The sequence below is a fragment of the Peromyscus leucopus genome, chromosome 13 (genome assembly GCF_004664715.2).
Source record: "Peromyscus leucopus breed LL Stock chromosome 13, UCI_PerLeu_2.1, whole genome shotgun sequence".
Lineage (NCBI taxonomy): Eukaryota > Metazoa > Chordata > Mammalia > Rodentia > Cricetidae > Peromyscus > Peromyscus leucopus.
Genome location: NC_051074.1, coordinates 9953215 through 9981017, shown reverse-complemented (window position 1 = coordinate 9981017; position 27803 = coordinate 9953215). Strand labels below are relative to the sequence as shown.

The following is a 27803-nucleotide window of genomic DNA, read 5'->3' as shown; positions in this document are numbered from 1 at the left end:
ACACCCAGATGAGCTGTGCAGGTATGAGAGTGCCTGCAAGAGGTAGGATTGGGAGGGTGACAGGGTACCCTAGACATCAGCTACTTTGGAGGCACAAGTGTGCCAGGCAAGGCAGGTAGACCAGTAGGCTGTAGAACCTCAGAACAGGGAAGTTGGAGCATGCAGTGTGACTGTCTTCAGGAGGGACTCACCAGACGACAGACCTAGTCTGGTGATGCTCTCTGGTATCCGTGAGTCCACCCCAGAGAGAAGGGCCAAGACTCCTGTGTGTCTGCAAGTGGGTCTCTTGTCCCGTCTAGTTTGGGGGTCCGTCTGACTTGCCTGGGACTCCGAGGATTAGGTGTCTACTTTAGTCAGGATGGTTGGGAGTCCATAGCATAGAACTAACCAACCTCATTATCTTTGTCCATTGCAGCTATTGTTAACCCCAAACAGCCCAAGGAGACACCCAAGAGCTTCAGCTTTGACTACTCCTACTGGTCTCATACCTCGGTGAGCTGCGTCTGGGGAGAGGCAGGCTGGTGTGAAAACTGGCCCAGCCCTGACTGTAGTGTGACCCTCGGGAGTACTGAGATCTCCCTAAGCTGCATGTTCTCCTATAAAATGGAATGAAGATCTACCCTATTCTCCTGGAGGGTCACTCTGAGTTCATCACCAACCTCTAAGGACCAGATTCTTCTGCTCTCAGTATCACAGCTATGACCATCCACTTAGGTCTTCTCCCCTCTCCCAAATATTCCAAACTCAGAAATCCCAAAGCTGAGCCCTATCTGTGAGCTCCAGTATCCTGAAAGCTGAGAGATAGAAGGACTCCAGACTCCTCCCTCCCCAGCCCCCACACCCAGTCCACACCAGGCCCTGCCCATGTTCCACCTCTTCCTGGCTCCTTCTAGAAGTGTGCCGTCCATTCCCTCAAGCTCCTTGGCCTCTGGATCTCTGAATGTAGACCCAGAGTTCTTCAGTGCACCATCTAGTCCTCCTTCATGGTTGTGCCCTTTGGCTTGGCCATGTCCTCCCTCTGCCTGAGGAACTCTCTGCCCTCAGGATAATGTCCAGCCTAGACAGTCCCCGAGTCCCCGAGCCCCTGAGCCCCTGAGTCCCTGAGCCCCCGAATCCCTGAGCCCTGCCTCCTTTCAGCATTTGCTAAACCCAACACTGTCACAGGAACCGGCTGGGTTGGGCTCTTCTCTCTTATCTCTGGGTCTTTGCACATGCTACACTCTGCTATGATTTCTTTACCCCCCTCTGCCTCCCAGCCACCCTCTGACTCTCGTTTGTGACTCAGAAGACCCCTCAGAAAGCCATTGCCAGTCAAGATTAGGATGTACTATAGCATAGCCCTTATCCGGAGGCCCTGGCCCTACTTGGGCTCTGAGGATTCAGGGACACTCTCAGGGCCAATAGCCTTCTACAGCCACACCTCTTCTCTCTGCAGCCCGAGGACATCAACTATGCCTCTCAGAAGCAGGTGTACAGGGACATTGGAGAAGAGATGCTCCAGCATGCCTTCGAGGGCTACAATGTGTGCATCTTTGCCTATGGGCAGACAGGGGCGGGCAAGTCCTACACCATGATGGGGAAGCAAGAGAAGGACCAACAAGGCATCATTCCACAGGCATGCGTGGGGCCTAGAAAGGGTCGTGGGAGGTGGCCTGGGAGGAGGAAGGGGTAGGGCCTACAGGAGGGGGTCAGGCTTTGACAGTGCCCAGTGGGGGCATATACACAAGATAAGGCACTGGCTGGGGAGATGTTCTCTGTGGGGGTTGTGAGGATTGGGGGCAGATGTCAGGTGGCCTGGACAAGGGGTGACGACATGTTTGAGATATAGACGGCTCCTCAGAAGCCACTAAAAGTCTGACCTCTCCCAGCCCTTCCTCTCCTCCCAGCAGGAGGTCTCTGGATCCAAGCTGGGCCAGCACTTGTCCTGGTCAGAGAAGGAGGAATGCTGGGTCCGCTGAGGAACAATGGCCCCAGCCTCTATGCAGATGAGGACAGGGTGACAAATAGATAATCTTGGAAAGGGCCAGATACTAACCAGGGGGACACTAGAGTCAGAAGATGGGGTGCTTGGATTCAGGCCTTTATATTGGAATGCGTATCTTGGAGGGACCAGAGGGGTCTGACCAAGCAGCACCCCATCTGGGTACAAGCTGCCCACAGCATGATGAGGGACAGGGCTCCGGGCCACCAGCCCTCATCAGCTAACTTGTTTTCCTCCATCCTTGAAGCTCTGTGAAGACCTCTTCTCTCGCATCAATGACACGACCAATGACAACATGTCCTACTCCGTGGAGGTAGGAGGACACTTCCTGTCACCTGTCTGCACAATGACTGTGTCAGCAGGTCCACATGGGACTTGGAAACTCTCAGAGCTCAGGGTGATGGGAACTTGACCCTTGGCAGGTGTTTATTACATAGCTACTCATTCTGCCCGGTGTAGGGGAAGACACCACAAAGCCTGGGCTGTACTGTGGCTTCATCCTTGAAGCTGAGGTCGCTCCAGGGTGACCACAGCGGTTTGTGCTATGTGGCTAGTCTCAAGATGGCTCTGAGTGGGAGAGGGCTGGGTAGGTGGAAATAGGCTGACCCTGGCTGAGTATTCTCTGTGTGTCCTGCTCAGTAGGCAGGCAGCCACTGTCCTGCCTTGGAGTCCCTGATGGCATAGCTTGGTCCTGTCAGTTACATGGAGGAAGGGCTGGGCAGTTAGAGGTGGGATGACATCCACACTCATGCAGAGGCCACAGGCTGGATGCCCTGTGTGCCCTTTCCAAGGATCAACTAACTCTCTGCCATGCCACAGGGTTCTGATGGTGCAGCTCAGTCTAACTTGGAGTTCTGACAGGTTCAGCTCCACTTGGGATCCTGATGGTGCAGTTCAGACTCACTTGGGGTCCCGATTGTGCAGCCTAGCCTTACTTGGTGTTGCTCTTCAGGTCAGCTACATGGAGATTTACTGTGAGCGGGTCCGTGACCTCCTGAACCCCAAGAACAAAGGCAACCTGCGTGTGAGGGAACACCCTCTGCTGGGGCCCTATGTGGAAGACCTCTCCAAACTGGCTGTAACCTCCTACAATGACATCCAGGACCTCATGGACTCAGGGAACAAGGCTAGGTAGGTGGGATGACTTGTCCTCCTTAGCCATACTCTCTCCTCTGGCCTGGTTCTTGGGGGCACTATTGACTTCACCTTCTGATAGGTCTGTGTGGTGGCTCCCAAGGAGGCATGGGCCTCATGTGCCAGACCACGGAGGACATGTGTCAGCCTGAGAGAGGCATTGGCTTCCAGCTGCATGAGGGCTGCTTCTAGGCTGAGCAAATGGGCTGTGTGGCACTGTCACCTCCAGCAACGAGGCTCTGATAGCAATACCAATGGCTCCGAGCCAGTCTTTGGGCCCAAGGGCAGCTATTCCATTAGGCCTGGGTCTAGACACTGTGAGGGTTCATCATGGTGGCCATAAGCAATCCACTCCCTTTGGCCTGGGACACTGATTATCCTGATGGTCCTTCTGACACACATTGATTGCCCCAGGTTGCTCAGGTGATTGCCTTCAGTTCCTGGGGTTGTGTGTGATTGTGTGTGTGTGTGTGTGTGTGTGTGTCCTGAGCTACCCCAACAGTCCTTCAGTGTTGTTCATAAAGACCCTCAGCGCATGTAAGGGACAGTGTGACCTTTGCAGGTTCTGAGCTGCTGCAGTGAACTCCATCTTGGGAGATTCTATGAGGTGATTGGCAGATTGGGGCAGTTTGGGATCAACCCCCACCTGTCTCAAGCAGCCTTGGGCTCTTTCCCTGATGGGCCACAGAGTTTGGCCCGTATTACCTTCTGTGGGGTATGGCTACTGAGGACATGGTACTCTCCTTCTTAAGAGTGGCTGGAGTGGCATGAGATGGGTGATGGGTATTTTTCCCTTCCAAGGGGCTTTCCCGCATCAAAGCCCGTGAGGACTTCTGTCCAGTTGGGTGACGCTGAACCTTAGTAGCAGGAAGCACTGGGGACACTGTACCCCTGCCCCCACATATGACATTATTGAGGGTTGAGCACATCCATGATGGACCAGCCGGTGGGAACTGGGCTTGAGTTTTGGTAGACAATGTGGTCACAACCAGGCTGAAGAATTTGAGTTCCAGTGACCTAGGTGAGCACACTACTGCCACTAGTGACCCTCATGCCTGACCACCGGGTAAGGGGCAGAAAACCTCAAGCAGCTTCCTGCCCCCAGGACTGTGGCGGCCACGAACATGAATGAGACCAGCAGCCGTTCCCATGCCGTCTTCAACATCATCTTCACCCAGAAGCGCCATGATGCAGAGACCAACATTACCACAGAGAAAGTGAGCATGCGGAGAGGTCTGGGTGGGCAGATTCCACCTAGGGTGGTAGCTGCCACTGGGCTGGGGGTGGGAGGTTACGGTGGTGTCTGTGGACCCTTGGTAAAGGCTGGTAGGGCAGGGTCTCCTGCTCTCCCTGGAGAGATGGGGTCCCAATTGGGAACAGGACATGCGGTGGGCAGTGTTTTCTTGGGTAGAGTGTCCATGCTGAGGGAGCACAGCCCTGGCAGTCCATGCTCCAGATGCCCTTCCTACAAGGCACACCTTGGCATTCTCAATGGATTGGGACATTGTCTGGGTGTTGTTTCCGGGGGTCTTTATCTTAATGATCCAATCTGTGGACTTCTGGGAGGGTAGCGGGGTCATTCTGAGCCTGTTGGTCTCTGTGTCTCTTTGCCTGGAGGTCTTTCTGTGCAAACATTCTCTCAAACTCCTGGGGAAAGAGCTCTGAAGAGGAGCTAAGTGTCCTCTAAGGTCCATGTCAGTCCCTGACAGTGGTGGAGTCACCTGGGCCTGGTGCCATGCTCCCAACTGTGTCCCCATGAAGTAGTCAGAGGCTCAGGAAGGCAGAAGAGGACTGGGTCACTGGAGAGGACAAGGTTTCACTGCCATGTTTTCTCTGAGAAGATTCCTCTTACATCCAGATGGTCAGGAGAGGCTGTGCCTTCCTGGAGTCATGTAATTCACTACATCTCTGCAGGGAACCTGGCCAGCGCCTGCCCTATGAGGCAGCCAAGCAACAGCCAAGGCCTTTCATGGATCTGAGTTCAAATTCCATCACAGATGGTTAGAGACATCTGTGAAAATGGGTGACCATACCTAACTGACTCTACCTCCTGTGCTGTATAGCATGCCCAGCCCAAGGAGGCAGGGCCGTGGGAGATGTGCACAGCTTCTGAAGAGGTGGTGTGGTACCTTGCTGGGATAGAACATTGAAAAAGCTGTGCATGGGGATGAAGAAGGAAACTGGGAGGATCAAAGATGGGAAGACCCCAGGGAAGGGGTGTAGCCATAGCTCCTCAAGTGGTTCATGAGACTCTTCTCAGAGGGACAAGATGCCCCTGATGGGACTTTGCGGCAGGAGATTGCATTTGATGCATCTGCCATTTCAGGTGAGCAAAATCAGCCTTGTGGACCTGGCTGGCAGTGAACGAGCTGATTCCACCGGAGCCAAGGGCACACGACTCAAGGTAGGGCCAGGCTATCACACCCAGAAAGGGCAGTGAGTCCGCTCAGAGGCCCAGTGTCCAAGCATTTGCTGCTCCAGGGTGGGCCGGACAGAAATTCTGTGTGGGGATGGAGCAAGACTGGGCCACCATCAAAGGCAAACCTGTACAGGAACGGTGGGCTACACAGGCTGGAGCCTTTGGTCTTCAGTAGACAGAATACCAAGCTCAGCACCCCAGCTCTAGTATGCAAGGACAGATACCAGCCAGAGAGTAAGCTCATAGTGTCCTTCACTGTACTTCATATCCAATAGGTTTTATTTCCCACCCTAGAGGAGACAGGCTGTGGAGCAGCAGTGGACTGAGCTGACAAGCCTGTGTCCTGAGGGCACACCCTTTCTGAAAACAGTCTTGCATATCAGGAAGGAGCATTTTTATGTTTCTGAGTGTCTCCTACCTTTGACTCATCATGCCTGTGGTCTGTTGATTGGGAAGGGCCCCCTGTAAGTTCAACTCTGTGTGGGGACATCTAAGAGATTATCTAGGATACTGATGGGAGCTGAGCAAGAACTCTGGACCTCTGACCAGCTAGCTGCCTGCCCCCAGCCTCCTCTGTGCCTAGTGACCTCAGAGATCAGCTTCAGGGCCTCAGCCCCATGCCACACGGACCAGACCCCTAGGGATCATGCTAGATCAAGAGGCTGTAGGTACCACCTGCCCTCCTGATCACCTTCTCTACACACAGGAGGGAGCCAACATCAACAAGTCTTTGACCACCCTGGGAAAGGTCATCTCTGCCCTGGCTGAAATGGTGAGCGTGCTCCGGGCTTCTGGAGCTCAGTTGGTGGGATGGGCTACAGAGGTGTGACCCTCACCTGCCCCCAAGGAAAGGCTGGGTGTCTTCACGCATGTCCCTAGGTTCTAATTTTAGAGAGAGAGAGCTCGGACTCAAACGTAAGTCCAGAGATGGAAATGAAATAATAATCCTTGTTATTTCACTAGAACCCCGATTTTCTTACCTGTAACAAAGGGATGGTGTGCCTCCTTCATCTCACCTTTCTAAGGATTACCACATGTCAGCTGTGAACATGTTGGCTGGCGTCCTTGCAGACGTTTAGTACAGTGCTTAGCTCTGACCGGTGCTGGTCTGACAAGGGCCATCCTCTAGAGGGAGCCCACAGTCCTTGGAGGCGAGGAGCTAGGTGTGACAGACACTGGAGGACAGACAGTAGTGTCTACCCACCAAACATCCCGGGGAGGATTCTAGAGACTGTGTCCTATTCTGAAATTATCAAGAGTGTGCGGAGACTGGTGTGTGACGGCAGCCTGAGAAGCCACACTCTTACGTGATTTGCGTGTCATGACCAGCTCAGGGTGGCCAGCTGTGTCTGGGCAGTGAGTGACAGATACCTGGCTTCTGCCTACAATCGGTCCCTCTGGAGCCAGCCTGTCCTCCCTGCCCACGGTACCCCTGGACCCCTAGAACCTCTGGGTTCTTAGACTCTCTGTTCTTTGTTTTTCAGGACTCTGGACCCAACAAGGTAAGCTGAGTTCTTTAACTTCGAGGGAGAGGGGTTGGAAACAAGAGTGTCCTTGGCCCCAGCTCCCTACTCTGTACACCTCAGCAGCAGAGTCTATACCCCATTCATTCACCTCATGAATAGACATTCAATTCACTTCATTCACAAAGTGTACTTCTGAGCTGGGGACCTGCGTTAGCAGCCGGGTCTTAGGATGAACAGCACATCTGGCCCCACAGCTGGGGAGGGGCACAATACACAGAAACATGAAAATGTAATTACCAAATTGGGATGAATTCTACACAGGGTGAGGAAGGTCTTCAGTGGTGGCCCCAAAGTGGAATTCTGTAATCTGAATGGATAGAAAGCTTTCTAGAGACACACGGCCTCAGGCAGAAGACCTGAGAACTGGCGGGGAGCCAGAAGGGCTGATGTAAGATGCTGAGGTGGTAGAAGTTTGGTATGTGTAGGGAACTGTGGGAGCTACTAAGAGGCAATATGGGAGAAAGCAGGTGAAGAGCGTGTGGAATTACATGAGGAAGTATGTGAAAAGGTGCAGGAATTGTGTGAGGAAAACACAAGGAACTGTGTGGGCAACTGTGAAATACCACGTGACAGACTGTAAGGAAAGGTGTGAGGAAGTGAGAGCGAATGCCACTTACATTGGGTGGAGATGTGCAGAAAGCTGTGAGGAACTGTCCCGGGTGTCTTTGAGGAACCGTGAGAAACCTTGGGGGAAATGCCTGAGGAACTTGATGATGGCTTCTGACGGGGACTGACAAAATGACGTGAATTTTGAGACACTGTGGGGTGTGTGAGGTATTATGGGAATATGAGATGAAATTGTGAAATTGTGGGGAGCTCCGTGGAAATTTCATGAGGAATCATGAAAAACGTGAATTTTGTGGGACCGCGGGGAGTATGTGAACGGTTTCGAAATGACAGAAGCATTTTAAAGAAACTGAAACGAAGCATGTGCGTGTCGATTCTTTTCTCACTGCTGCGACAAAATCCCCAACAACAACCTGAAAAGGGAAGGGTACTGGCAAGATGGCTCAGTGCGCGGAGGTGCTTGCCATCAAGCATGCCTGACTGAGTCTGAGCCCTCGGGCCTGTGTGGTGAACGAAAAGCCAACTCCCACAGGTTGTCCTCTGACCGCCACATGTATACAGTGTGTAAACGGAAGTTTCTGTCCTGCCAGCAGCTCCCAAATACCCGGCAGCTGCTTCTCAAATGATCGACTCAGAGGCTTAATATTACCTATAAATGTTTAGCCATTAGCTCAGGCTTGTTACTAGCTGACTCTCACACTTAACCCATAATTCTTATCTATGTTTAGCCATGTGGCTCATGGCTTGTTACCTCATTTACTACACATCTTGCTTGCTCAGCAGCTGGCTGGCATCTGCCCCGACCTGGTCCTTCTTCATCTCCATCTTCAGTTTGAATGTCCTGCCTAACCTTATTCTGCCTCGCCATTGGTCAAACAGCTTTATCATCAACCAATGAGAGCAACACGTAGTCACAACATATGGAAGGACATCCCACAGCACTCCTGTGTGTAAATACATGTTTCTAAACCGAGAAAGGAAGGGTTCATTTGGCTCAGTTTGAGGATATAGCCCACCGTGGTGGGGAAGGCAGGGCAGGGACTTAGGAAGCGGACGGTAATGAATACTGCAGCTCGGTTCTCTCCTTTTTACACAGTCCAGGACCGTGTCAACCCTGTGACGGGAATGGTGTCACTCACATTTATGTTGGTTCGTCACACTTCAATTGACTTAACTAGAAACTCTGTCACAGCCATGCCCAGAGACTTGTCTCCTAGGTGATCGTAGGTTTCCTTTTTTCAAGTTGACAGTATTTACAATCATGCTGTGGTTTGCGAGCGCCCAAGAGATGTGAGCGTTGTGAGGAGCTGTGAGAAACTAGGAAACTGCATGAGGAAGCATGTCCAGGCCTTTTGAGGATTTGTAGGAGGAATTTCGGGGAGTTTAATTATGTGGGCAACTCAATGAGGAATAGGAGCAGCATGGAACTTTGAGGTTCTGTGCGGGAACCTGTGTGAGGAACTGTAAAAAACGGTTTGAGGAACTGGGGAGCATTTTGAGAGAAAATCAACTGTGGAGAGAATGTTACTGAATTGCATAATTGCTGTGTTTAGGATTGGGGAATTATGTGGGAAACTGTGAGGGGATGGATGTGGGTTTAGGAGAAATCGTGTGGGAAACTGGGTGAGGAATGGTGTCTGAAGTGCCTGTGCGGCCATGCTTGAAGACTTGTGAGAAGCTGTGTGGACAGTTTGTGCCGGAACTACAGAGAAGCCGATGACTTAGAGTAGTTGTATAGAATGATGTGAATACTGTGTGGAAGAACAGTGTGAGGTGTGTGTGTGTGTGTGTGTGCACGCATGTGTGTAACTTATGAACACTGTGAAGACGTATGGGGAAACTGAAAAGTGGGTGATGATGTAAGGGATTCTGTGAGAGGTTTGAGGGACAGTAAGAAACTTTTTTAGGGAAAAAGTTGTGTGGTGACCCTTCATCAACTGTGAGGCTGAGAACTGCGTGAGGAACCCTGAGCGGAATGGTGTGGAACTCTGAGGATCTGTGTACACTGCTGGGAGGAACAGCTTGAGGAATGGTGTGTTTAACTGTGAGGGGCTGAGGGAGGAGAGTGAGGCAGTGGAAGACCTTTGTGAGAACAGTGTAACGAGCTGTGTGAAGGACCTTGATAAAAACTTCTAGGAACGGAGTGAGTTCTGAAGTTACTGGTTGAGGAACAGAACCTGGAGAGGAGGCAGCTGTAGATGAGGAAAGACAAGGAGGCTGAGGACGAATGTGAGGTCTTTGGTCCATAGTTTAGAGTTTGGCTGATTGTGATTTAATAGGAAGCAGTGGGTGGATATTCAGCAGTGCTGAATCAGATTCAATCTGGGCTGTGCTCAGACATGAACGTAGATTGGGAGTGAGATGGTCTGGCACAGTAGTCAGCAGAATAGAAAGTCAGTGTGGCAGTGATCCAGGCTTGAGAAGGCAGAGAGAGAGCAAGCGAGCGGGCGGTTCTGGGAAGTGGCAGAGATGACTGGACCAGGGCTCCCGGGGGCTGGAGTGAGAACCGTAGACTCATGGGTACTGTTGGGTTCCTTGGCTGAAGCGACAAAAATACGCTGTGGGAACAAGAAATACAACATATGACAGAGAATTCAACCTCAGGAACTAGACATTAGAAAACCAAGCCAGAAATTTTTCTTTTCTTGTACTGAGTTTTCAGAGGCAAAGCAGAAAGTCCCTGGTGTGGTCAAGCTTTCAGGGGGGAGGCACACTCTTAGGAGCCACTCAGAGAAATTAGTGCCGCAGTTCTGAAACCCACTTTGATGGTATGGCTTCAGGACATCCAAAATTTATACCCTTGTGAGGTAGTGGAGCTCATCCTAGGGATGATGATGGACTGAGTCTGCATCCGGGGAAATGGGACAACCCTTGAGCTGGTACCTGTGTGCTTCCCTTAGAATGGAGGCTCCAGGGGACAGGGGCTGTGTCTGCTGGCCACAACTGATGCTCAGGGGAGGCACAGAGAGAGCGAATTATTAAAGGAGGGGCTCGGAGTTGACTTCTGAGAGACCGGAGGGAGTTTTGTGGGGAAACTGAGACTGGGTGGACATCGGAAATGCCTCATTAGTGGAGAAGACGTTTCACCCTGCTGGAAGGGGTTGCTGTCCCGGCAGAGGAGGGGAAGACACAGTGGCCAGTGATGTCAACATCCCCGGTCTTGAGTCCAGTTGAGTGGCCCAGACACATCGGAATGAGGGAGGGAGGAGCCGGAAGGATGTGCTAGCATGGCCTTGATTCCAGCCCAGATTTGAGTTGCCCAGGATTCAGGTGAAGTGTAGGGAGGCACTGAGAACATGGCATTTGCTTCCCTTCCTTCCCCCTCCCCCTTTCCCTTCGCCCTTCCTTTCCCTTCCAGTAGACTCAGGCTTGACCTTGAATGTCCCCACAGAACAAGAAAAAGAAGAAGACAGATTTCATCCCTTACCGAGACTCCGTATTGACCTGGCTTCTCCGGGAGAACCTGGGTGAGTATGTGCCAATTCCCTAGTCACCGGTGGGTGAGCGGCATTAATTCCCTGGTCACTGGGCTTTTGGCTTCCCCTCTGTGCTACACTAATCTCCTTGCGAGAAAAGAAACATTTTGTTGCTCAGCCACAACACAGCCTCTTGCCCTTTCTGGACAAGTCCAAAGTAACCCTGGAAGGGCCAGTTGGTTCATAATACAACCCTTCTGGAAGGCCCTGGGCAAAGGCGGGTGAACCAAAGCAAGTTTGGGGGGCCACAATGGCCTTTGGGGCCCACAGAATACATGCTCTGGTGTCTACCTTCGTGGGTGAACTTGTTTAAGGCACCTGAACAAATTCCCACCATCCTCTGGACCTTTAGTTTTGTGTCTATAACACGGACCTAGTTCTTGGTTCTGGGAGTCCTGCTGACCTAGGATTTGAGGGGCTGACATTAACCTCTTCCTTGCTGCCTGAATTCTGAGTGGGGAGAGATGATGGAGAGATGAAGGCTGAGAGATGAAGGCTGATGTCTTTTCCAAAATGACCTCAGGGTCCCCTCTGGATACCCTTATAGCTGGAGGAGCTGACACCGGAGGTGATAAAATAGATCTTGGTTGGGACTCCCTGCCTTCCTCGGCTACATGACTCTGCATCCCACAGTTGGCTACGCTGATATCGATCTCAGGCCAGCATCGTGTGTCATGGCGGCCTCACGTATATGAAAGCATGTTGGGTCCTAGTGAGAGGACAAGACTGTTGCCACAATCACCTGTTCCTTTGCCTGAGATGAGACCTAAGGAAGAAGCAGACCTCTCTCATGGGGTCACAACCAGTTTTAGCACTAGAGGAGGTCCTCGGGGAGAATCCTCCCCTATAGCCATTCTTGGGGTGTGTGCCCAAGCCCTTCTCTCCTCGTGGTCTCTATCGGAGACTCATTGGAGAGCCACACATCGGGGATGTGGCCCCAGGACACAGTGCTCTGAGGTAAAGCAGGCAAGCCTGGGCAAACTTGGAGCATGGACAGGGGTAGTCCTGAGGAGTGAAGCAGTCTCAGCACATAACTTTGTCAGGGCCACTGAGGCAACTGAGCCTAACAGGGTTCCTCTCCAACACTCAGACAATGAGGAATCCAAGAACCGCTGTTTCTTTAGTTATTACTGACTCTAAGCCAAGAACCCGGTGGCAAATATTCAGGCGAGTATTTCAAATGGAAAAGATAAAAATGAGTAGGAAAAAAAAATTGGTCACAAATACTGAAATAAATACCAAAGCAACAAGCAAATAAACAACAAAATCAAAACCCAAACACACAAAACAAAACAAAATAAAAACTCCCCTCAACTTATCTCTGCTGTCGGGAAAAGGAGGCCCATGGTTGGAAAATGGCTAATGGGAGCTGAAGGGCAGCCAAGGAAGGCCCAACCCGCCACTGTCTACATAACACAGGAGTGTGACTCAGTTTCCTCTCCGGGCTTCATCATCTCCTAGACCTGTAGCTTTAGGAAGAGGACCTTGTGTACAAACTGATTGTCTTCCCACAGGTGGTAACTCAAGGACAGCCATGGTGGCGGCCCTGAGCCCTGCAGACATCAACTATGATGAGACCCTCAGCACACTGAGGTACGTTCTGCAGGGGACCCTGGGGTAAGAACACGTCTTTCCATGTTTCAGCCAAAAACACCAGAAAAAAGGGGTGTCCCTTTGGGAAGCATTCTGCAGGAACTCAGAGGCCAGCAGTAACGGTGCTGGAACACCAGGGTGTTTGTGGGCCCTGTTCTGTCCCTAGTATCCTCTGGGGCACATATCAGGGCTGCAGGTGACCCAGACCTCTGTGGCACCACGCTGGAAAAGACATATTTCTGGCTGTGGGAGTGGAGGACTTTAAATTCGCAAATAAGGGCCAATGAGCTCTCCCAAAATCTCCCACTAAGAGGTGGGCATTTGGGGATGGGAAGCCTGATGCAGAAGGCAGCTTGATTGACTGGGTTGGGAATGTTTGGCCTCTAGAGAGTGTACACTTTCTGTGGAAAATAGAGCTTGTGCCACGGCAAACTCACATGTGCTTCTGGGATGACAAATAGCATCCTGAGCTGTGATAGGCATGGGTGCCCGTTCTCACATACACATGCATCTTGCACCCCTGTTCTAGAACAGCCCTCTCAACCCTGGACTGTCAGATTCAGGCTGTCAGTATGGAGGAGGACACTGCCCTGTGCCTTCTGCCCCGGAACCTCAGTTTCCTAAGTAGACAAGGCAGGCTGGATTATCCCACCTGTAGCTTGTTCCTGGACAGCGGTCCCAGAGGCTACCCTTTAGGGCAGTGGGGTGATTTCTCATTCTGCCAGCCTAGGTCAAAGATTTTCTCCCCAGCCAAACTCACCAGGCAGAGTTCTGAACACCCCTGGGCATGCTATATGGACCTATCCCCCAACTCCTACATCTCTTTGCTGTCCAGATATGCAGACCGGGCCAAACAGATCCGCTGTAACGCCATTATCAACGAAGACCCCAATAATAAGCTGATTCGAGAGCTGAAGGATGAAGTGACCAGGCTGCGAGACCTGCTGTACGCCCAAGGTCTTGGCGATATCACTGACAGTGAGTGTCTGTGCCAGCCTGCCCTGGGTAGGGCAGGGGCCTCAGACCTAGGGAGCTCTTGGGCCTCATGCCCTCTCTCCTGGGGCCGCCTCCTACTCATGTGCTGTTGACTGTAGCCACAGTTGTCGGGAAGCGTTTAAGCTGTCCACAACCTCATCCCTCCTCCAGCTCCTGGGCAGGATGCCTCGGGGTGGGAGGCCTGGGCGGGCAAGGACAGGGCCGGGTTTTCTGGCCTTGGCCTGGATGGATTGCGCGGTTTGGGTTTGGAGCTGGCCCACGCAGGCCAGGGAATGTTTCCTGGAAGCCCACAGGCCAGCCAGCTGCAGCTGCTGGGATTTTGGTGGGTACCATGTCCCTACACCGAAGACCCACTTTACCCCAAGCTAAGCACTCTGTGAGATGGGTCCGTGAACCCTTGGGAGACAAACTGCTCTGTTTCTCTGTCTCTTCCTCCCCTGCCTGCCCTCCCCTTAGCCAACACTGTGCCTGGAGGACCCAAATGTGTGTATTCCCCACTGCCGCTCCGCACCCCTGCTTTCATCCCGGCCATGGGGGCCACAGGGCAGCACGGGAGGGGAGGGACCCCCCCTACCTCTCCTGCCTCCCCCACTTCAGGGCTGTAAAGTGATGGGGGATTGCATCTGCCTCCCAGCCACGTTTCTGGTTCATCCCTCCCTGTGTGGGAAACAAAGGCCATAAATAGAGTGAAGCCAAAAGTGGCTGGGGCCAGACTCCCGAGCACCCCTGGGCCTAGAAAGGTCAGATGTTAGAGCCTGAGGACTTGGAGGGCCAGAAGGCCATGCTCTCCTGGCTCCTGGCCCAGGCAGACCTACCTCTTCCTGCTCCTGCTCCAGCTACCCCCACGTCTGGGTCCCTGAAAGTGTCTTGAGGCTGAGATAAAGCCATGGTTGCTGCCAAGCCCTGCCCCGCGGTGTCTCCTCCACCCTGAGACCTGGATCCTTGGGGTTCACTTCCCCAGTACCCCGTGCTGTCCTGTGCTGGCTGCTGCTTTGCTGTGTGTCTGCTTCTGCTGGGAAGGGCCTGGTACTTCTCCTCCAGGCGTCACAGCCCGACTCCCCATCTTTAAGGGCTGACGGGATTGGGGGGGGGATGGAAGAGTAGGGGCTCCCTCAGGAGTGTCCTTTGGGCCCATTCTGGGTTCAGCGGGATGCTGAGTCCAGCTCGGCTTGCAGCAGGGGTGCAGCCCATCCGCAGAAGGTGGACATGAACATTGGGGTGTAGGGAGGACAGGTGCCTGAGCGAGCTTAGGTGAGCTCCTGGCCTCAGGTGCAGGGGTGCTGTGAGGCGGCTAATGGTCATGGGCCTTCGATGCAGGTACAGGGGCTGCAGAAAGGCCCTAGTCAAAGGGGGAGTGGAGCGGAATGTGGTACAGAGGGGCTGTGGGTGCTGCTGAGGGGAGAGAGCCTGGGGGTGAGGCAGGGGAGCAGCAGGGCCGAGGGTAGAGGATCTTGCATGCGCTTGTCCTGGGCGGCTGGGCCAGGCTGCTGGGCCTTGCCTGTGTTTCCCAATTCTTGCCTTCCCTTCCCCTGCCTCCTGCTTCCCCCAACCGCTTCTTTTTCTTCTCTCTCCCTTTCTATCTTGCCCTCGTCCCTTCATGCCTTAGACATGCCCGACCTTGAGAGTAGGAACCATAACTCTGGTGGGGCCCAGCTAAGCCACGCCCCTAACAATCTCTCCACAGTGACCAATGCCCTGGTGGGCATGAGCCCCTCATCTTCGCTCTCAGCCCTGTCCAGCCGTGCGGCCTCTGTGTCCAGTCTCCATGAGCGCATCCTGTTTGCTCCAGGCAGTGAGGAGGCTATTGAAAGGCTGAAGGTGAGGGCCACCTGGTCCAGGGCACTTCGGGGTGGGGGTGATGGGCATCAGCCTGTAGGACAAGGCAGGCCTAGAGAAGTGAGGGAGGACTCTTGCCTGTGACCTCTGAGATACCCCTTATGTACAGCCTCGCCTCTCAGGATCAGAGTGATATAATAATGGAAGTCTTTGGGATGTGGCCACCCTGGTACACTGTGGCCAGCCCACCCACAGCAGCCAGAATAGCTAGTGCATTCAGGCACCAGGCTGCACGAGGTTCAGATAGTGAACTTCTGGGCAGTAAGTGCCTTTGAAAGGTCTCGGACCTCTCTGGATGGCCTTGACCCTGAGTGCCAGGGGAGGGAAGCCCAAGTGAGGAATGTCAGGCACAGGGTTCACACTGAGTCTTGAACTGGGTGAGCGGGCGCTGGTACAGGAAACAGTGGGTTGTGCAGAGGCTGGGGTGGGGGCGCCGGCTTCCAGCAGCGCCACTATGGTGCCGTTGCGGGTCCTGGCAGCTCTGCCTGGTGTCCTGATGAGCTGCCTTCGCCAAGATGATGTTCAGGCTCTTAGCTACTTCCAGGCTGTCTGTTCTCCCTCTCAGATGTGTTCCCTGCTCCCCAACACTGTGCTTGGCTAGCTCCAGCCTCACACTCCTTCCGAATGCAGTGTGGCCCAGTCCTAGGGGCTGAGGGCCCGGGAGACAAGGGGCAGAGGCTAGTGTGAGGAGTAATATAGGGAGACCAAGAAGCAGGGAGCATAAAGCTTCAGGGTGTGGGACGCATGGCCTATTTGGGACTTGGGGGCAGAAGTGTTGGGAAGGAGGAGCTAGGACATAAGCGGGAAAGGGAACGAGGGACAGTGTCATGGATGAGGCGTGCGGCCATGTCCTGAGAAGGGACTGTTACGTTTGGGAGCTGCGTCCAGTGTTTTCCAGGGGCACTTGCTTCCTCTACCCTCCTGATTTATTTTGCCGTCCTTGTTCTATGGGGTGTGTTCACAGCAGAGTCCGCTGTACCTCCCCTCGACCCCTCAGAATCTCGAGTGCCGGGAGGTGCCTGAGAGTCAGCCCGAGTTCTCTGCAGCCCCTTCCCTGGCTCCCCTGCATCCTCTGACACCCTGCCTTCCCCACTCCCAGCCCCCACACACGCATATACTCCCTAGGATCTCACTGTGCTTGGTCTCGCTCCCCAGGAAACAGAGAAGATCATCGCTGAACTCAATGAGACCTGGGAGGAGAAGCTACGGCGGACAGAAGCCATCCGGATGGAGAGGTGAGCAGTGCGGGGGAACAGGCCTGGGGGTGGGGGCACAGCCAGAGAGTCCTGGCCTCCGACCCTGGAAACCCAAGCCCTGGGGGAGGTGGCCTGCCAGCCGTGGGATACATCTGTGCTGGCTGATCCAGGCAGCTAATGCGTGGCACTGACCCCTGGCCATTGAGGCCTTGAGGAACAGATCCGCGGGTGGGCACAGTCCCACCGGTGGACGCTGCCCAGGCATTGCTGATAGTTCCTGGTTGGTGGGTGGGTCGGGCAGAGTGAGGCTAGTCCTGGAAGCCTCTGAGCCTGTGCTGACGGCAGCTCTGTCTTCCAGGGAAGCCTTGCTGGCTGAGATGGGTGTGGCCATGAGGGAAGATGGTGGCACCTTGGGTGTGTTTTCTCCCAAAAAGGTAGGAGCTGGGCCATGTGCCAATGTGGCAAAGTGGCACTACCACGGGTGGATGCCAAAAGGGGGGGGGTGTCCTGGGGGAAGTGGTAGCAGGATGGAATTCTGGTCCAGGCATGAGTCAGCCTTTCTTAGACTTTGCATTGCGTGGTGACATCCTGGTGGCTGAGTAACATCACGTGGGTCTCTGAACGGCTTGAGGTTTAGACCTGATCCCTCAAGAGTGGAAAAAAGACTTGGGAGTGATGCCCAGGCTGGAGAGCTGAGTGTTGTGGACCTACCTCCACTCCTGGTCTGCTGCTTCTGGAAGCTTCTGGCCTTCCTTCCTGGTTCCGCAAAAGTCCAGGAAAATGGTCCCCAGCCATAGCCAGTTTCCAGGCCCTGCTTTGTGTCAAAGAAAACGCTGCCCTGGGGGAAGTGGAGTTAGTGACCTGGGCATCTGAGAGACAGGGCCAAACACCTGTGGTGGGGGGTCAGCCCCCCTAGATTCTGCTGTCCTGCCGTGGTCTGGGCCTGCTTAGAAACAATGTATCAAAGGATAGCTTGAGGTGGGGGGCATGAGCGAGGCCCAGGTGTAGGCGTCCCTGTGGGCTCGGGCCAGGCCATTCAAGGCCCGGTAGCCGGTTCGCTGCGCCACACACAGAGGGGCTCACTTCAACTTGCTCAAAAGTGAAATACATTGTCAGAGAGCCTTTTTTGGCATTCCACATATCTCTGGCTTTCAAGACTAGTGCACTGCCCAGAGGAAGACACAGAACTACAGAGACCCCACCATGTATCCCCACCAGTGTCCAAGTGAGGGGTGACGTTGCCAGGACATGACATTAGGGGGCTGACCACGTGGACAGTCGTCACCTCTGCGACCAAAGCTTGGGGAGGGCGGGGGAAAAGCCACGATGTAGCGTGGGACTCCGTGAGGACCTCAGAGTTCCCGAGACTCGAGGAAAACATGGTCCTGCTGAGTCACGATGGTACCACCTCCGCTCTGCTCTTCCTGGCCAGACGAGTTGAGGATGGTCGGTACTGATGGTCAGGACTCTACACCCGTGCTCAAGGGGTGCACTTGGATTTATAGTTTAGTGTGGCAGTGGCTCACCCCAGCGTACCCTGGGGGAACAGGAAGCAGTCCCATCCTGGTACCGCTTCCTTGTTACAGGACCCTTGCTTGGGACACAGGTAGAAGATGGCTCCTTAGAAGCTGGCGGGAGGGGTCTGAGGCGAGAATGACCTGGGACAGGGGGCAGAAGGCAGCTATCAATGGGTGTGGGGTACAGGAGGCAGATACCTTGACCCGGACACTAACATGCAGGTTAGCCAAGTGGTGACTCCATCAGCTGGTTCTCCCCAGGCCTCCAGAGACTCTTCTTGGCCAGGCCACTCATCCCTGCTTACTGATAGTTTCACTGGAGAACCTTCTGTTCCAGGTTGTCCCCCTGGAATGAGCTTTCTGGAGCCTTCTTGTATGGTGCAGAGTCAGATCTCTAGGACTCTTGGGATGGGGTGGAGGACCAACCCTGGAACCCAGAGTGTACCCTACACATCCAGGACCCACACACACAGATTCCATCTAAGCCTTAGATGGGGCCTTCCAAGAACTGATCCCCTTGCAGCCCAGCTCCCCACAAAATCTTCAGGCCCTTGAGCCTGCTGCTGTCAAGATGGGCTGAGCCTGGACCCAGGGCTTTCTTTGTCCTTCATTTCCCTGACAAGGACTTGCCAATCTGGTGAGGCCAGCTTGAGCTTGGGGCTCTGGGGTTCTGGATGCCCTCCTAAAGATTCCATGGGTACCCTTGTCCTCCATGTCTCTTTTCTTCTATGCCAGGCTGGGGAGGGTACTATGTCCCCAACAAGGCCAGGTCTGAGGATGGCGGTGGTCTGGTACCTGAGCAGAGGGCAGGCGGGATGGCCACTGTGAGGATTCTGCTCCTCCCCAGGAGAGTGACCCTTCTTGTTTCTCCCCAGACACCTCATCTTGTCAATCTGAACGAGGATCCACTGATGTCTGAGTGCCTCCTCTACTACATCAAAGATGGAGTCACCAGGTAGGGACTGGATGGGACATCAGGTGGAGGGAAGGGTATCCAGCTGAGGGAATCACAAGGTGAGGGTGCTATAGCATCTCCAGCCAATCTGGGTCTATGGGTTGGGGGGTGTGGGCCCCTGGTTCCCACTATCCTGCACTGTCCCATAAGAGCTGCGTTGGGTATCAGCCCTTTGTGGCCCACACTGCTTTTCCAAAGTGCTTCTGGGGGCATCTGGATTTCCGGATAGCTTGGCTGCACTGGAGGTCTGGTGCCCACTCTCGCTTCCCTGTGTTCCCATAGTACACATATCCTGGTATTTAAAAACAAAACCAGAAATCAAACAAACCACGAAAACCAGCTGGGCATCCCTGGGAGCCTGCATGTAGGAGTGGGCCAGGCAGAGTGGGTGTGCCGGGCGGCCCTGCTGCTAGGCTGCCCCTGATTCCTCAACAGAGTGGGCAGAGAAGATGCAGAGAGGCGGCAAGACATCGTCCTGAGTGGGCACTTCATCAAGGAGGAGCATTGCATCTTCCGGAGCGACTCCCGGGGAGGTGGAGAAGGTAGTGTTGTCCTGCCTCCCCCCCCCCCCCCCCCGCACACACCCATCCTGCCCACCCCCATCTTGCTGACCAGGCATCAGTGAGACCTAGTGGGTCCGCCCTCGGAGGGCACACTACTCATCCACCCAGCTTCCTGGCTCTAAGTGGAACCTGAATCGTACTTCTGGACAGGAACTGTATGAGCCTTGAGGATAGCTGAGTGACACCCTCTATTAGAAAGATATTTGGGAAAGGCCTGGTTGATTCCTGTGGCCAAGTGGCGGTGGCTCTGGGGAGCCAGCTGCCTTGAAGGGTGGAGCCCAGGGGTATGGTGGGATCCTGGGACAAGGAGGGTGCTAAGCATGTTAAGTAATCAGGTAGGTGTCAGCAATGCTTACAGCAGGTGTGTGTGTGGGCAGAGGGACAGCGGGCCACCTGGATGGAGCCCGCTCTGGGGTTGAAGGGGTTTTGAGAGCATCCTCTCCTGTTGGCTGGGGAGAAGCTGTCTGTTTTCTCGGCCTGCCCACCACTGCCCTGCAGAGGATGGTGCTGCCTCGGAGCTGGTGTGCAGACACTGTGTCCATGCCTCAGTGCAGGGCTGGTGTCCAAGCCAGGAGGCACCTGACCGTCCTCAGGCCTGCGAATTCATTACTGAATTCGTGTCTAACTTGCTACCTTGGGATGGTGGCCTGAAATGGTGCTCGGGACAATTGTCACTCCTAGATTTTTCCATCCACAAATCCCCATTTCTCTCCTGTGCAGATGAGTCAAGGGGGTCTAGGGCCTCCTGGGGACATGTTAGCCACTATTTCTTATTCTTGTCCACTTAGAGACCTGAATAAGAACATGAGAAGTGAAGCTCAGCATTGCCTCCCCAGCTTGGCTTGGGCCCAGAAGTCTCCCTCTTGACATTTTTCTCCTTTACTAAGTGATGAGACCCTCAGGTTCATCCAAGGGGGTCTTACTCATGGTCAGGTTCTGTGGCCAGCCTGGAATGAGAAACCTGAGTGGTGCCCATCAGGGGCCAGGAGAGCCGAGTCCCTGAAGTAACAACCTCTTACAGTACCCCTCTTATGTGTCTTGTAGCCGTGGTGACCCTGGAGCCCTGTGAAGGAGCTGACACGTATGTCAATGGCAAGAAAGTCACTGAGCCCAGCATCCTGCGGTCAGGTATGGTTGGGAGCACCAGGGCACTGCAGGGTAGACGAGGCAAAGCCTTTGCGCTCATCCTCTCGGGACAGTCGACTCCCGACAAAAGGCAGCTTTGCTAGGGGGACATGAGCGTCCCTGAGATCCTCTAGTCCCCAAACTGGGCACTTGAGGACTAGAGTGCCTGGGCCTGAGACTATAAATGCAGAGGAGGTCCCGAATGGTCACTTTGTTGGATTAGGCTCAAGAGAAAGGGCCGGAGATGACAGACGGTTGGCCAAACTGTGGTGTTACAGAGCAGTCAATGTGGGACAGGTCACCACCCTCTGCTATAAAAAACACGCATGGAAGCGTTAGTCTCTTTCGGGAAAGTCATTTAGGATGTATAAGGTGGGTCCCCAGATGATGTAGCTCTTGCCTGCATGATGGGAGGCATGGATGTACATGTGGCTGAAGACAGAGCTGGGCGGATGAGTCTGAGGCATACACACATGAATAAGGAGACTGTCAAGGAACTGACTCACAGGAGAGTCAATCACCATCTGTTGCTATGACAAAGTATCAGAGGAAACAATTTAGGGGAAGAAGGATTGCTTTGGGCTTACAGTTTCCAAGTCTGTAGTCCATCTCCATTGCCTTGGGCCTGTGGTAGTCAGAGCATCATCGTGGGAGTTTGTGGTGGAACAGAGCTGCTTACCTCTCGGTAGCCCGGAAGCAGAGGAAAGAATAAGCAGGTTCTGGGAACAGGATATACCCTTCAAAGGCATACCCTCTACTTCCTCCAACAAGCCCCGCCCCCTAGTCACTCACTCATCCACCAGTGAGCTAATTAATAGATTAATCTACCAATGAAGTTAGTACTGTCATGATCTGATCACCTCTCAATAGTGCCACTGGCTGGACCCCCAACCTTCAACATATGAACCTTTGAGGGAGACACCCTATTGAACCCATAACATTCTACCCATGGTCTCCCAGCCTGTGTCCATCTCACAATGCAAAGTGCATTCCATCTTGTCTTCAAGAGTCTCCATGCACTTAAAGTTCCATCATTGCTTAGGAGCCCGAGTTTAAGGTTGTCCTCTTAGACTCAGAGCAAACTTAAGGGCGAGTCTTTGTAAAATCGAAATGACACACTTCTGGTATATGATGAGACAGGATGTACATTCCCACACTGAAGGGGAGGAATAGAAAATTAGCAAGGAGGAATGGGGCTGAAGCCAGACAAAAACCCAGCAGGGCAAACATTCAATCCTATAGCTCCATGTTCAGAAGCTAAGGAATGTGGTGGTGTGAGGTGAACTTCAAAGGCCCTGGTAGTCTCATCCCTCTGGCCTCTCCAGCTGTAACCCACAAGACTTATTTCCTGAGAAGCCTTTGCTTGTGGCTCATGGCTTTCCTCGGAAGATATTCTGTGTTCTTGGCATCTCTAGCATCCTGCGGTCTTCATAACAACACAGTATTTACTCTCACGGCTTTATATACTGTCCTCTCGAGGTCTGCCTGTGAGGGATTTAACCCTACTCTGTACATATTACCTGACCTCTCAGGACTTCCTTTGAAATCTCTTTGGAAGCCTCTGTGACCATACAACCCTAATGGTTCATATATCTGCAAAATCACCATCCCCTGGACAATGCTAACACTTATGCCAGCTTGAGAGGTAACAGGGCCTGTTTGGATCATGGCTGCAGTGGCCACCGAGTACCTGAATGATTGGACACAGGGAAGTGCTTACTGAGACAGCCTGTGTACACACCTTCCTTGGTTCTACTAGAACTTTTAAGTTTTCAAATCTTTCTGCTCTCCATTCTCACTGTAAGCCTGGCTAACAGCAGTCATTAAAGCCCATGTCCCGGCTGCCTGGATGCTATGCTGCCTTGACATGTCTTCCGCTAGATTAATTAGTCCAACACGGAAATCCAGCCTCTCACACAGTCTTAGCACACGGACAAAATGGAGCCAGGTTCTGGCCAGAACATAATGTGAATAGCCTCTAGCCCAAGTCCTAATGGAATCCTTGTTCTTATCTGAAACCTCACAAGCAGTCTTTACATCTGCTTTTCCAATGGGTGGTTGAATCCTTTTAACTTCTGCCAGAATTAAGCTTCCCTTACAGCATCCTGGGGCTTCTATAGCCTGTGGCTCTAAACTTTACCAAATCCCTCCTACAAAACCTAAACCATATAGTCAAGGGTCTAGATTTGGGAGACAAGAAAGGGACCCATTCCACGGAGAAAGACCGGGATGGAGAGGTGGCTCAGAGGCTAAGAGCACTGCCTGCTCTTCCAGAGGTCCCAGCAACCATATGGTGGCACACCATCTTTAATAAGATCTGGTGCCCCCTTTTAAATTTTTAAGAGGGAGAGGGAGAAAGGGAGGAGAGAGAGAGAGAGAGAGAGAGAGAGAGAGAGATTCCAAGGAGAAAGGTGATTTGGAGCCAGGGTTTTGGGGGTTGGATGCTCTTCCCGAGGTGGGTGATGCTGGGATACCCAGGCAGATGAAATGCCTGCATCCCTTTCTCCCTTCTCCTTCTCCCACCCCTTGAGGGCACCTGGAACCCACAGGCACCTCAAGGCTGGTTCTGCCTCCATCTCCCAGGAAACCGCATCATCATGGGTAAGAGCCACGTGTTCCGGTTTAACCACCCCGAGCAGGCCCGCCAAGAGCGTGAGCGAACACCCTGTGCCGAGACACCTGCTGAGCCAGTGGACTGGGCCTTCGCCCAGCGTGAGCTGCTGGAGAAACAGGGCATCGACATGAAGCAGGAGATGGAGCAGAGGTGAGGCCTAGGGTCAGCTGCCCGCCTGCCGAGTCTGATGGCCTTGTGTTCACCTGACGCGCTCTTGCAGGCTCCAGGAGCTGGAAGACCAGTATCGGCGGGAACGGGAGGAGGCCACGTACCTGCTGGAGCAGCAGAGGCTGGTGAGGATGCCCGCCTGGCTTCACAGGCCCCTATTTGCACACTGGGAAAGTGGATCTCTGCCCCCTCTGGCCACCTTCCCTGCTGGCCTGGCCCCTCTCTTGCACTCCAGTGGGCTGGGTGAGGCTGTCTCCATCTCTGTGGTGGTACCACAGGCCCTGCCTATCTCTTCAGGACTATGAGAGTAAGCTGGAGGCCCTCCAGAAGCAGATGGATTCCAGGTACTACCCAGAGGTGAATGAGGAGGAGGAAGAACCAGAGGATGAAGGTAAGGACTCTTGAGATGGCATGTCTCCCACCAACAGGGCCTGAAAGAGCAGGTCCCCAGGTGGCCCCCTGGACGTCAGCCGATCTGAACTTTGGCCCTGGGAGATAGACCTCTTCATTCTGGGTACTGTTGTACAGACAGGATTGGGGAGGCCGTACCGAAGCAAGTGACCACACATCTCACACGCTCAGGCCCGTGTTTGCTAATGGGAGTGGGCCAGGACAGAACCATGGGTGCTGGCGAGGACTCGCCTTGCTCCCTGTGTGGTAGATGGAGACCTTGACCAAAGTCCTGGTTCACTCTGCACCTCATCTGAGGATCCCCTTTCTCTGGAGGGCTCTGTGAACAAGGGGCATGTCAACCTCCCCTCCAGTCCCGCAAGACAGATGTGGCTGTTACTGGTGATATGGCCTCTGAGCTGCTTTGGCTTTCAACCTATTAGGGAAGCTCATTTGGGGAGCCCACTTAATCTTTGGGTGACCTGGGGTGTTTCCACACTACTTGTTTGGCTGGTCTTTCTGCTGGGCTCTCCTTTCTCCACACTAAAGGGGCTTAGTATGAAATTAAGAATTTGAGCATGGGGGCCCCAGTCCAGCATGAGAGGGGCTGATAGAGCCTTTATCTGGGGAGAGAGGGCCAGAACCCAGCAAGTCTTCCAGTGACTATGGAAGGGCTGCTTTATTTAACAGACCAGCTATAGTGTGGACTGGGTACAGGGTCCGCCCAGCTAGTCCTCTGGCGTTGCCAAGCCATCTTGACCTTTCAGGACTTGGGTTGTGGTAGGCTCTGTTGTGGCTTTCTTTGATGACCCTGTACACGGCTTTTCCCACAGTCCAGTGGACAGAGCGGGAGTGTGAGCTGGCACTGTGGGCCTTTCGGAAATGGAAGTGGTACCAGTTCACTTCTCTACGGGACCTGCTGTGGGGCAATGCCATCTTCCTGAAGGAGGCCAATGCCATCAGTGTGGAGCTGAAGAAGAAGGTGGGGCCCGTCAGAGGGGGTTGGTTCTCCACGAGTGATGGTCTAGTTGCTTATGGTCACAACCCAGGACCAGCACTCAGCCAACCCTAGAGCTGACTGGGGGCCCTTGCCTGAACTGGGTACCAGTGTGGGTGGCTGAAGGAGGCATCGGCTGAAATCGATATCTTACTGGCTTGTGGGGGAGGGGGAGGGGGAGGGGCGAGGGGGGGTCAGCCGTTCTCAGTGGTTAGTTGAAAAGATTGGTGAACTATGGAATATAGAGCTGAGGTCTCAGGGGCGTGGGGCGAAGCCCCCTGGAAACCTGGCTTCCACTCAGCGAGGGGTGGATGCATGGCCACCTTCTGTCCCTTACAGGTCCAGTTCCAGTTCGTCCTCCTCACGGACACCCTCTACTCCCCGCTGCCGCCAGACCTACTGCCCCCAGAAGCTGCCAAAGACAGAGAGACACGGCCCTTCCCCCGGACCATCGTGGCCGTGGAGGTCCAGGACCAGAAGAACGGGGCCACCCACTACTGGACGCTAGAGAAACTCAGGTGCTCCTGGTGGGCAGTGAGGTGGATGGTGGACAGGAGTCTTCCCCGGGGAGAGGAAAGACTGGGTTCTGCTTCACAATAACACCAGTGTGTCTCCTGGTGTCATGTTTTTGTTCTTCTGAGTGAACACATAGACAGCAGAGGGGACTGGAAGGTGACTCAGTGTCTCCAGCCAGGTCTGTGCCGAGGGCCTCAGAGACAGGGAGGCCCTGGTTTCTCCACTCTGCATGTCTGAGGGAAACCATCCTCCTCAGCCCCCAGAAGGCTGAGGACCTGGGAAGGTGGAAGGACATCTGTAGTGCTTTGACATCACTGAATTTTTCCACTGCTTGTGTGTTGTAAGAGCGCTCTGTCTCCTTGGACTCCTCCTCTAATTTATGCCAAGTCTCCATGTGTGAAGGTGACCGGGTAATGACAGAGACATCTGCCATGAGAAGAGTAGGATGCACTCACAGCCCTGGAAATAGGAGGCACAAAGCCTGCAGGGCCATGACTGGCCACGAGAGCAGGCCAGGAAAGCCAGAGTGTTTCTTGGACTTCTGAGGAAAAAAAACGGAGCAGCTGGTCTCTAGGGACTCCCTGGAATGAGTCCAGACTTGGGCAAGGAGCTTTCCTAGTTTCTCGATGTCCTGGGTGATTTAAGGCAGGGAGAACTCTGGTCAGGTGCATGAGACTCTAGAAAGAGGGGAAGTAGTGTGGACTTGGGGGTCTGTTGGTTTGTATGTAGAAGGCAGGCTCACTAATGAGTTGTTAGCTATCTCTAGGGATTCGCTAGATCAGAGGCTCCCAATCTGTGCATCAAGACCCCTTGGGGATGGATGACCCTTTCATAGGGGTCTCCTAAGACCACTGGAAAACACAAATATTCATATTACAGCTCCTAACAGTAGCAAGGTTACAGTTACGAAGTAGCAATGAAAATACTTTCACAGTTAGGGGTCCCCACATCTGACTGTATTAAAGGGTCTCGGCATTAGGAAGGTTCAGAATCGCTGAGCTAGATAGAGAGGACCCTTCCCGGTCAGCCAGGCCTCCCGGAGATAGCGGATATGGACGGTAAAACATGATTAGCAGGCATGCCCTTTTCTTGTTCCATCTGTTTGTGCCTGCGGGCTCTCCTGTGTTCTTCTGCGAAGTTAGGTTGACGGTAACACCATCAGAGAGGATGCTTATCCCCCTAGAAGTCAAACTCCAGGTCCCCTAGAGAGCACAATCTCATTCTCTCCTCCCTACCTTTTGTCCTCCCTGGGGGGTGAGATCTAAACATACTCTGTCTTCTCCGCTCCCTTCCCTGCCTCACTTGAGCTCACTACGAGAGCTTTCCCGCCTGCATTACGGTCCCACTTCTGAGTTGTTGGGTGTCTCCCTGCTCCTCTGTCAGCTTCCCAGCTGGGCTCTGCCTCGTCCTCCTGTCTGTTCAGTTCACCTCTGCTGTCACCGAGGAAGACTTGGGAGGCATTTGTGGTGAACTGACATTCTCACTTGTACGTCATTTCCTGTGGCTGCCGAATTCTGAGGACCACGGAGGGCTTCCTAGCTGGCAGACCACTGAGCCTGTGACCCTGACAGGCTGATGGTGATGGAGCCAGGCCCAGTCTGGTGCCCTAGGAGGAATGGGGTGCTGGGCTACACCTGGGCACTGGTCTGAGCCTACATTGTCTTTGAATCCCGACAGGCAACGCCTGGACCTGATGCGGGAGATGTATGACAGGGCCGCAGAGGTGCCCTCCAGCGTCGTTGAGGACTGTGACAACGTGGTGACTGGCGGGGACCCCTTCTATGACCGCTTCCCCTGGTTCCGGCTGGTGGGCAGGTGGGCACCTCCTCCCCATCCTTGCAGAAAAAGTGAGGGACAGAGGTGGCATGGGGTCAGAACCCAGACCCTGAACTGCCCTGGCCTGAAGTCAAGAAAGAGCCAGGGTTCCATTTTTGTCCTTCGCCCCCTCCCCCCCAGTCATTCCTCATCATGTACCTGTAGGGCCAGCTTTTTTAGGAGACCTGGGGTGTCATCTTGTCACTGCTGCTACACCTGCTGTGATTCATGTTTGTGAGTGTGAGTGAGTGAGTGAGTGTGTGTGTGTGTGTGTGTGTGTGTGTGTGTGTGTGTGTGTGTGTGTTGCATAAACACCCAGAGGCCTAGAGCAGGCATTGTAGGTCACTGGTGTTTTGGGCGTGGGGACACAGAGGCAAGATTAGAGACTACCAGCCCCTTCCTTGTTTTCCAATCTGGTG

The 27803-nt window shown here is 53.7% G+C and overlaps 1 protein-coding gene across 17 annotated transcripts in view; it reads left to right on the top strand.

Moving 5' to 3' along the window:
- Positions 1–27803, top strand: part of Kif1a (kinesin family member 1A) — an 88171-nt gene that overhangs the window by 24811 nt on the left and 35557 nt on the right. For 9 of the 17 annotated variants that reach the window (XM_037210132.1, XM_028890656.2, XM_037210130.1 and 6 more), the window contains 24 exons: positions 416–492; positions 1436–1615; positions 2229–2294; positions 2934–3112; positions 4221–4332; positions 5442–5519; positions 6241–6306; positions 7019–7036; positions 11019–11094; positions 12618–12696; positions 13532–13674; positions 14149–14175; positions 15377–15510; positions 16684–16763; positions 17083–17158; positions 19117–19196; positions 19632–19738; positions 20804–20887; positions 23468–23648; positions 23719–23791; positions 23964–24057; positions 24890–25038; positions 25393–25571; positions 27247–27384. In XM_037210132.1, the coding sequence (XP_037066027.1) occupies positions 416–492; positions 1436–1615; positions 2229–2294; positions 2934–3112; positions 4221–4332; positions 5442–5519; positions 6241–6306; positions 7019–7036; positions 11019–11094; positions 12618–12696; positions 13532–13674; positions 14149–14175; positions 15377–15510; positions 16684–16763; positions 17083–17158; positions 19117–19196; positions 19632–19738; positions 20804–20887; positions 23468–23648; positions 23719–23791; positions 23964–24057; positions 24890–25038; positions 25393–25571; positions 27247–27384 (2476 nt within the window). The remainder of the gene's footprint in view (positions 1–415; positions 493–1435; positions 1616–2228; positions 2295–2933; positions 3113–4220; positions 4333–5441; positions 5520–6240; positions 6307–7018; positions 7037–11018; positions 11095–12617; positions 12697–13531; positions 13675–14148; positions 14176–15376; positions 15511–16683; positions 16764–17082; positions 17159–19116; positions 19197–19631; positions 19739–20803; positions 20888–23467; positions 23649–23718; positions 23792–23963; positions 24058–24889; positions 25039–25392; positions 25572–27246; positions 27385–27803) is intronic. The other 8 variants (XM_028890659.2, XM_037210133.1, XM_028890658.2 and 5 more) reach the window with 1 other exon arrangement.